Consider the following 10543-nt stretch of genomic DNA (forward strand, 5'->3'; position numbering starts at 1 on the left):
AAAATTAAGCACCCCGAATCATCTTGCAGATAAAAGGAGTCTAAAATCACACTGTCACCTCCACGTGGTAGACTCTGGAAACTATAACTTGATAGGATGTAGACTGACGTCAGGCGTTAATTACTAATCCGTTAGTACTTTATTTACTCAAACACTTTATACGTGAGAAGTTGGTTGAATCATGTATTTGTTTTAAATTATAATAGTGAGGAATCATTTATCTTCAAAAAAATACTGTTCATTTTTAAGAAAGTGCTTTTTACTTAATATTTTTTCATAATAACTTTACAAATTTTTAACTTCTTCAAACTTACTGGTTAACATTACTGAATAGTTTTTTTCCGATGACTTCATGCGATTTTGGATCAATGTGAGTAATACAAAAAAATGGCATACTTGAAAACTGTTCCGCGGTATGCTGCCGCATAAAGCCCGAGTGGGAGCGCGAGGACTCCCTCTACAACCGGCTCTGTAACTCAATGAATTTCAATTTGTCCATTTTCTTATTAGACATTTTTAATAGTAAAAAAGTCAAGCTTTCTTTTGAGACTATTTAAAAAAAAATCGTAGATGCCTAAATTGCGAAAAAAGTTAAATAAACAATTGATTTATTGAAAAAATTGTTTAAACCATTTTTTTTGTTATAAATAATAAAATAGGATGAAAGCGTGTAAAAAGAACTTTCCAAAACCCTCATAAAATTTTAAATCGCGTAATTAAAAAGGAAGTTACAGGCGTTTGAAACTACCCCTGCAGGCATTGGGGTTGAAAATTCAACCCCCCTCATTTGGGGAGGGTTGGTAATCCTGGTCTATAAGTTTGTGGATTAACTACTGTTGGGTAGGCGAACATATTCCCAGAATTTAGAGACAATCGAAAAACATGACTTTTTGAGTTGGGGCAGTTGAGGAATAATGCCCCATAGGTTCCTGTATTGGACCGTATGCAGATGCGCAGTAGTTTTTAATAAATCGTAAAAAACAACATTAAAAATAAAAAATTATAAAAACAAGGAAATAAGAATTAGTATGATTCAATTTTTATGCATATTATGAATTGTAATGATGTACATTTATTGAAATGACACATGTTTCAGAGCAGCTTGGAATACAATTTAAAGCAAAATAAGAAAAAAAATACAAAAATAATCATGATAAATACAATTTGCTTTTTATTTTTCATTTTTAATAAGTAATCCCTGGAAGAGTTACATAAAAAATGTATTATAATTGATATAAAATTGTTGTGTATAATGTAGAAAAGTTTACATGTTCGACAAAATCGAGTGCGAAGCACGAGATACGAGATGAGAATTTGTTCGTTAAAGCCAAAAGAGCTTTAACGAAAGAGAGTTCAAAATCACAAAATTACAGTTGTCGGTCCGCTCACCTTTGATTTTAAAAGGTCTGTGCCCGAATGCGGAAGAAATGCAAATACCAAGTGCGGAGTGCGATTGCCATCAGTCGCGTGCCGTAGGTGCGCTCAAACTCTCTTTTAACAAAAGAGAATTCACAATTACAAAATTACAGTGGTGGATGTTTTGAGTCTTAATTTTAAAATGTTTGCGCAAGAATATGCTAAAATATAAAGACCGAGCGCGAAACGCGAGATAAATGTACAATCGAGCGTGAAGCGCGAGATAAATAAAACATCGAGCGCGAAGCGCGAGAACAAACAGTTGCGCGCAGATGAATCTTTTTAATAATAGCTCATTCATAGTAAAAACTTTTGTGAGTGAATTCAAAATAAACCATTCAAAAAATGGACGAGAATTATAATGGAAGAGCAACGAGCAAAAAAATATTTTTTAAATGAAATTTCATTTTGTATTCGATACACGAAGTTTAAAAAAATTGACTGTATCGAATTCACGGTGGATGAATTGTAGAATTTTGTAATTAAGCTCGCGAAAGCGAATATTTTCAAATAGAAAGTGTTAAAGAAACACGCACTGAAAATAAAAGTATGAATTCAATTATTTGCAGTATGTTTTTGCTTTACTAAACAATGACATTAATGACAGACAAGTCTAACTTTTTGCTTTTATTTCACCAGTATTGGGAATTCGAACCTAATCTTTACTTTCTAACTTGAAAATAAACCGATCACGATACTTTTGCAATAATTTATTTACTGTTCTATTCGAAAGGGAAAAAACTTAAAAATTATTAGAAGAATTCTTTTAAGCCTTCCAATTTTAAATAGCATAATATTTTATTACAGGGCCTTCAAATATGCAGACATTTTAAACACATTGTTTTTTATTTTTTAATTATTTCTCTACTACTTTTTATTTTTTAAATGATGATGATTTAAATTCCTGCATTTTATGTCCCAAATCTTAAAATTTTCATAATTGTAAAATCCTAAATTCAGATACTGAACAATTTTGAAAATGTGTTACTTATATAATAAAAATATTGTAGGCGCCTTGAATTTAACACAATCTTTAACTTAAATCGCTTAAAATTGATAATATTTGTAAAATATCTTACACTTTTTGAAAATCAAACATTTTAATTTGTAATTTTCTGTACGTATCACTGAACTTGATTATCACTTTACACATTAAAAACGAGAAAAATTTAAACTTCTGAAGACTTTTATTTTCCTCTGTTACGACAATTATCAAAATTTATAATATGATAAATCTGTGATAAAAGGGTGATCCAAAAGATTGCCTCTCGAATAAAGAACATGCCCCCCCCCCCCCGCCCTAATTTTGTGAGATTCCCGTGAAAAAGTTTCCTGCAAAGGCTTGGGAAATCCCATAGGATTAACATGGGCAAATTTTTGTTTTCGAAAAAATAAGATTGACATTTTTGGATTTAAACTTAGCTTACCAGAGATTATAAGAATTTTTGGTGAGTCACCAAAAATTAATTTCCACTAAATTATTTTCCATTTTAACACCCCACCCCCCCCAAGTCGCCTAATGGTGCCCCAGAAATGTCCAAAAATACTCAAATTTAATTATATGAGCTCTGCTTTTCCATTTTTTGCTATAAATTATTTTTATTTGATAGATGAAATGCTTGTAATAATTATTTTGACTAATTAAAAATTGTTTAAAAAATTTGCATAGCTATAAATATTTTTGTTTCCTATTAAATCATTGAAAGATTATTTTGTTACATTGAATCGGACAACTAGTAATTTTTAGGAAAGACTGATCTTCGTTTAAAGCATTAATGCTAACCGATTTGGCTCAAACTTGGTGGGAATTTTTTTCTGGGAAACTTACGAAATGGAGGTTGAAGTATGCACTCTATTAGAAACAAATTTGAACAAGTATGATATTGGATCACCTTAGTGATGAAGAGCTGAATCTGTTGATATCCAGAAACTGATAACAGACTCAATCTGACGTAGTCCAATAAACCCGATAAAAGAAGAACCTAATGAGTCTGTTGGAAACCAAACAAGGCACAAAAAAAAACATTCGCTCTTCTAAGAGTCAATCAGATTTCAACCTTCTAAATAGTAGTGTAAGACCTTGAGTCTGAAAGGTCCAGCAGACCATTGCGCCAGTGGCTCGTGTCCATTATAGAGTAATCGTCCGACCTAGAGACTCAAAGGCCTATCAATACGCCTCAGCATGCTGTCAATTAGTTAAACTTGCTACACTGAAATCAACCCAGTTATGCGAAAGGGATATTGAATAAATTCAACGCGCAGCCGCTGGATCCTCATCGACGGTGGTTGCACATTGTCTCTCTCTCTCCCTCCCTCTTTCAACTATGGTCCATCCTGCCACCCCGTCGGCTACTTGTTGTCTACGGGGATGTAGTCTGTTGTCCACATGCATCAGTAATGTTGCTTACAGTGCAGCGAATTGCTACCAATCGCAGGGTCCACCTCATCAGGAAGAAGCTGATTCCTCCACAAATCAACATTCAAAGATAGGCACTTATATTGATCTTAAAAGGACTTGCAATAATTCCAAAGTGTTTCTTTAAAAGAACTTATTAAAACAAATATTGCAGAAGATAAAGAAGCTACGACTGAAGGTTCAGACTCAGATTGAAGAAGCTTCTGGAAATTACTAAAGATTTCTGAAGAAAGCTATCCAGAAATTGGATTTCTTCATTGATGGAGAAGAGCGTTGTTGACCTGATTATGTTCCTCGATGTTTGCCAACTGTATTTCCAAACAAGGAAGAAATCAAAAGACCTCTGTACTCTTTGGGCGATCATCACCTTCATACGAACTGAAGATGCTCGTGGATTTTTACGTTGGTGTCAAAGTTACAGGGTGCTTCATCTAAGGTACAGGGGAGAGGGAAGACGTGAGAGTTCACGTGAGAAAATTCGAGGAGCAGAAAAGAAGATACTTCGAATTCTTCAGGAATTGTTTTACTGCGGGTGTCTTCCATCCAACAATCTTGGAATCTGAACGCCTGATCAGTTTCAGGGAATGAAATCCATGAAATGAGAGAAATTCCTATCTTCAGTAAAACTTGCGGGGGTTAAAGGATTTTCTTTCATTTTGAATGGATGGTAATTTTCAAGTGGAATATATCAAGATTTGGAATGCTGCACAATTCCATTTCAAATTAGACAGAGAGGTCTAGCTAGGGTGTCAGAATGATCTAGTTTTTGGAGAAATCATTCTCTAGTGAAAATAAAGGAACTTTTATGTCAGAGTTTCATGAAAAAAGATTTTTTGGATTAGTTTCAATCATTCGAAGATTACCTGCAAATTCTCAAGGATTGGCAGAATATTTTTTTAAATATAATATTTTCCGAATGAGCGTAGGTATTTATAGTTTTCTTTTATTATTCGAATCGGGAATTCTTGCAATTTCCATTATTCCGAACAAGTCTTTGAACATTACCAACAAATTCAGATAAAATGTACACACTTAAAAGAGTTCTACATTACATATCTCTTGCTCTTTTGTGATATTTTGCATTAGGAAAATGCAAAAACCAATGCAAGCTATCACAAAAGTGTAAGAGGTATTTTTTGCAAAACTTTTTTGGATGTTAAAACTTTCATCTTAATATTTTTTGTACCTTTCGTTGTTTGCCAAAAAAAATTACGATTTTTCGAATGAATTAATTTAACAAGAATTTTTAAACCGAACAGAAAAATAAACTACCGAATTCCTGCGCTCATTCGTAAAATACTGCACTTTTAAAAAGCTTACTGTTCATTTTGGAGAATTTGTCGGTAAACTTCGAATGATTGTATCAATTCAAAAAAAAATTGTTTAAAACTGTGAAATACGGGTTCCTTTATTTTCAACATAGAATGATGTATCCGTAAACGAAACCTTTTTGACACCACGGCCGAAACTTTTCATTAAATTTTTCCTCATTTGAAATATTGACTAAATGTTGATCGGAATTATTATGTTTCGTTTTTTGTAAAAAAAAATTTATGTAATTGAAAATGATTTAATCAAATTTTCATTTTGAATGTGAAGAAAATCTGGGACGGTATTGTAGGTGAAGTTTGATTGTTTAAGTTCCCTACCTGTGGATTCTATGCGAGGGTGTGAATTCCCAATAGGGTCACGGTTAGTTCTACTTTTGCCTGCTCTATGGATATTATATACAGCTTCGGGGTTGAAGTATTTAAAATTTGTTTTCAAATAACTAAATTTATTTATATTTTCCTTTTTTTAGAATTCTAAATAATCGTTTGAATATTATTGAACCCCGAAATTTTTTTTTTGAAATAATTTAAATACATTATATTTTCATGTTTTATATAACCCAGATTTAAATTTCTCGTTGAAGCCTTAACAGAAAATTCAAATCTATTCATATACCTAGTTTCACAATGGTTGAAAATTCAATTACAAATACACTCGTGCTTGGTAAAGATAAAAATTGGATCAATGATTTCTGTAAATACTTGATAATACTCAAAACTAATAAAAATGGTTTTAAATATTATTTATATTTTTGTCTATTCTTTGATTTAAATGCTGATGTGTAATCTGTAATTAAATATAATTATTAATTAAATTTTACCAAATGTCAAATATATTAAAGATAATGTTAAATTTTCAACTATATCCGCATTTTTAATACAAACCCATACAATTATTATTTTATTATGAAAATTAATTTATTTATATATTTTAATATTTCAACTTTATTGGACTATTTGTTAATTTTATGTTTTTTTAAGTTCATTGTGATTCTACTCAAAGTGAAGCCATTGCTTTGATAAGAGTAATGCTAAAAAGTTAGAAACCAGATATCTTTACTACTTTAAAAATAAAATTTTTTCAAGAAATAAAAAAAAACAGATTAGAAAGTTAAATAACTTGAATGACTCAAGTCATAGAGCCAAAACGTACTGTGTATTTGGATTTTGGGATTGCTGATTATGAATTTAAGTTTTAAAAAATAAATATGACGATTAAGGTTTTTAAATTTTTAGAATTTTTTGCTCAAAAAAATAATGTAGTGTTATTATTTGACATAAATTCCTTCAGGCATTGGAAATTGATATCAAAAGAGTTTCACTATCGATTTAGTGAACAATAATACTCCACAAAAATGGGTTTTTACGATTATTGCGGAAAACGTGCATCGAATGTCAAAAAAGATCTAATGTGCACAAATCAAACATAAACTTTATTAGAAGAATGCTAATATGCATTTTTCCTGTGCGGGCCTTATTTAGTAAGTAATCCAACCTCGGAGTGAGGGGTGAGTTTTAATGCGCTCAAAATCGTGTCGTTTGCCGATGAAAATATATAAAACAGATGTATGTACTATTTGTCTATACTAGTTCATCTTTGTCGTTTGACGCACGTATTCCGAAATAATCGTCAAAAAAAATTCTTGGGGGAGGGGGGTCGTTTTTTTCACTACATCCATGCTGAAACTCGATTGACATCAGTTTCTAATGTCTGAAACAATTGAGACAAAATAATAACACTTGAATATTTTTTTCTGCAAAAAAGTCTATATATTTAAAAAACTTTTAGTCTGCAATTTTTAATCTGTTTGAACTTTAATTCATAATCATTCATCCCAAAATCCACATACACAATATTTGTTGTGAATTATTTACAAAATATGGACAGCACACGAAAAATGCATTTTTTTAGATTCAAATTGAATTCCATTCGTAACTTTTATTTTCTTTGGTGGCTTTTGATTTTTCTAAATATTCTAATCAGATATGAGAAATTTCATATTTCAAGACTTCTAAGTTGAATCATCTAGAATAAAAAGAGTGGAAACGCGAATAATAATGAACAATATTTTTATTTATTTCATGGGACTCAGTTGCAAAGCTTAAAAAATTGTTTACTTACAATCCGATACAAAGAAATTTTTATCTTAAATATTAGAAAACTTTATATTGCAAAAGTTTTTAAAATTGCAAACACTGAAATTGAAATTTTTTCAGCTAATAAAGTCATTAGTTTCTAGTTTTAAGTGATTTGAAACTTTAGGATTTCAAACTCAAAGAAAGCTCGAAATGTGTATAAAATTGAAATTAAAACCTTTAAAACTGTCGCATTGCATTTCTTTCGATTAAATTTTTGATTTAGAAAATATCTCCTTTTTAAGCTGCTTCTTAATTCTTGAATTGTTGAACCTCTTTTAATTCGAAGATATTCAGAACTGAAAAAAGTTTAAGTTATAATTTATATATAGTTTAAGACTAAATTGAATAATTAAAATTGGAAAACATTCTAATCGGATTTTGTTTTATTTTAGCATAAAAAAAGTTTTCATATTTAAAAATGTAGCTCCTTTTAGAAAACGTTCTAACATTAAATTGATTTGTTATAAATATATATTATATTTAAATGTTTATTGGTTGTATTAAATTGATTTAAAAATTTTTTCAGTAGTGTGACCACGCGTGTGGATGCAGGGAAAAAGTCGAAACGAGAGGGATGACTGAAAGCGACAGTGAGCAAACAGCTCGGTCTTTGGCCCTTGAGCAAGCATATGTCCACGAAGTCTACGAACAATGTGCCGAAAAGACTGTACAAAGCAAACAATGGCCACGAATTTACCAATTCCTCGAAGAACTGGAACCAGGAGCCCTTGTCTGCGACATAGGTAAATTTTACAATTAATTACGCATTATAAATTTTAAAAAATTGTAAATTCAAAATTTCGGCGTCTTTTATAATAAAATTTCCATAAAAATCGAATGAAATAATAAAAAATTCAATTCGAAAATTACTATCCATTTTTTGCAATATTCCCTTAAAAAGTATTTTCAAAACACTTTAAAAACAAAAATATCAGAGAAGGTCCATTCGAGAGACACCCGAATAGACGCCAGTGTGACTATTCACTTTCCAACCTACCAAAAAACCACCCCTAGCACTTTTAACGAAAAAACTCCGAGGTATCTGCACACTGAAAAGCCAAAAGATATTTTAAAAAGTATAGAAATTACACAATTCACCTTTAAAATACTTAAAATTATATCTTCAACACGAAAAATAGAAAAATTGTAAACAGTCACATAAGATATATTAAGAAAACAATAGGTTATGTTCAAAACCCCATTATAATCATATTTAACAAATCATGAAAACCATCAATAACACTTTTAACGAAACAATTCTAAAGTGTCCCCATTCTCCATGTAAGATAACCATAGCATTTTTATATTGAAAAAAGTTTTAAAAGTCGCCTTCAGGAAACACCAGCTTATATCCTCAACTCAAAATGATATTCAACCACCCCCAAAAACTACCCCTAGAACAATTGACAAAAGAAATCCTAAGTATCTCCATATAAAAAAACATACAATTTTTATATTAGAAATAGTCACACAAGTCACCTTTAGTAAACCCCAGGTTATGTTCCCAAACCCATCATGATCACATTCAATACCCCCAGAAACAACCAATACCACGCTTAACAAAAAAATTACAAAGTTTCTCCGTGTAAAACAACCATGACATTTTTATATTGCAAATAGTCAATCAAGTCACCACAGAATACCCCAGGTTATTTTTCCGACTCCATGATATTATTTAACAACCCTCAAGAAACGTTTGGAATTATTTATTAAAAGTCTTAGGTGTAGTTTTTGTGGATAATTTTTTGGATTGTTAAAAATTATTTTGAAATTGGATACACAGCATGGAATTTTTGATGTTGACTTGTGCGTCTATTATTTTTTTAATTTAATGGCCGTTTTATATGGAGACACACTGGAATTGTTTCAATAACAATTATAGGGGTGGTTTCCTTCAGTTGTTGAATATTATTATGGGGTCTGAAACATAGCCTGGAGTTTGGTGACATTGATTTTTGTGTCTATTTAAAATATTTACAAGAAAAATATAATAAATATTTACAAGAATATTTTACAAGAAGACACTTTTATTAGTTTTTCGTTGAAAGTGCCAGGGTTGGTTTTTTTAGGGCTGCTGAATATTATTATGGGGTCGAGAACATAACATTTTATATGGAGAAACTTTGTAATTGTTTTGTTAATGATGCTAGGAGTAGTTTTCGGCGGTTTTTGAACATCAGTTCGGAGTTGACAACATAACCGCAAGTTATTTACGAAAGTTTTTTGTGAAAGTATTTTCAGTTTAAAAATTGGATGGTTATTTTGAATGGAGACATTTTGAATTGTTTCGCTAAAAGTCCTAGGGCTGATTTTTGGGCGTCGCTAAGTAATATTTTGGTATCTAATATATAATTTGGGCTTTTATTAATAGACCTTGGGTAATTATATTTAGTTTTACGATATGACTGTTTTTTGTGATAAAACTTGGAATTTTTTTCGTTAAAAATGCTAGGGGTGGTTTTTGGTGGTTGCTCAATATTACATTCGAGTTGGAAACACAGCCTGAATTTTTTTTGTTGATGACTTTTATGACTATTTTCAATTTTTTAATTTAATGGCTGCTTTAAATTTAAAAAAAACATTTAAATTGTTCCGTTAAGAATTCTAAAGGTGGTTTCTGGGGGTTGTTATATATTATTTTCAGATTGAGGATATCGCTTGTGGTATTGTAAAGGTAAATTCTGTAATTCTTTTTGATTTTAAAATACCTTGGCACTTTTTCTTGATGATACTTAGGTTTTGTTTCGCTAAAATTGCTAGTGGTAATTTTTTTGTAGGTTCGAATGTGGACAATCGTACTAACCTGTATTGAGTGGTCTCTAGAACTCAAGAACAAATTTAGGGCTATTCAGTTTACTCCTAATGTACAAACCACCCCTAAAATTAACTAAAATTCTCGTAGGTCCACCTGTATAAAAAGCAATCTAGAACTCATTAAATTGCTTCCAAATATCTGAAAAAAATATTAAATAAAGACATAAGAATAGCAACTGGATGAGCACCAAAAATGAAATTGTACAAGACGAGCAAAAAAAGTTTTTGTCCTTATCTAGTTTTCCATCTCATAAATCTTAGTACCGCGTATTTTGTTCCAAAATTACAAAAATATAATAAGGGTTTTTTCAGGCCTGTTAAATATGTTACAGTCTGTCAAGTTAAAGCGTGGGTGGCTTTACTCGCAGTCGGTAAGGTGTATCGACATGATTTTGGTGTCAAGATATTAAGAAGAGCTCCCTCTTTC

General features: G+C 30.9%; 1 protein-coding gene across 1 annotated transcript in view; it reads left to right on the forward strand.

Moving 5' to 3' along the window:
• The first annotated feature begins 7876 nt into the window (after positions 1-7876).
• LOC117173371 overlaps positions 7877-10543 on the forward strand; it is a 7554-nt gene continuing 4887 nt past the window's right edge. Inside the window, exon 1 of the mRNA XM_033361891.1 lies at positions 7877-8045. Coding sequence (XP_033217782.1) covers positions 7877-8045 — 169 coding nt within the window. The remainder of the gene's footprint in view (positions 8046-10543) is intronic.

Source organism: Belonocnema kinseyi, chromosome 5 (assembly GCF_010883055.1).
Source record: "Belonocnema kinseyi isolate 2016_QV_RU_SX_M_011 chromosome 5, B_treatae_v1, whole genome shotgun sequence".
NCBI lineage: Eukaryota > Metazoa > Arthropoda > Insecta > Hymenoptera > Cynipidae > Belonocnema > Belonocnema kinseyi.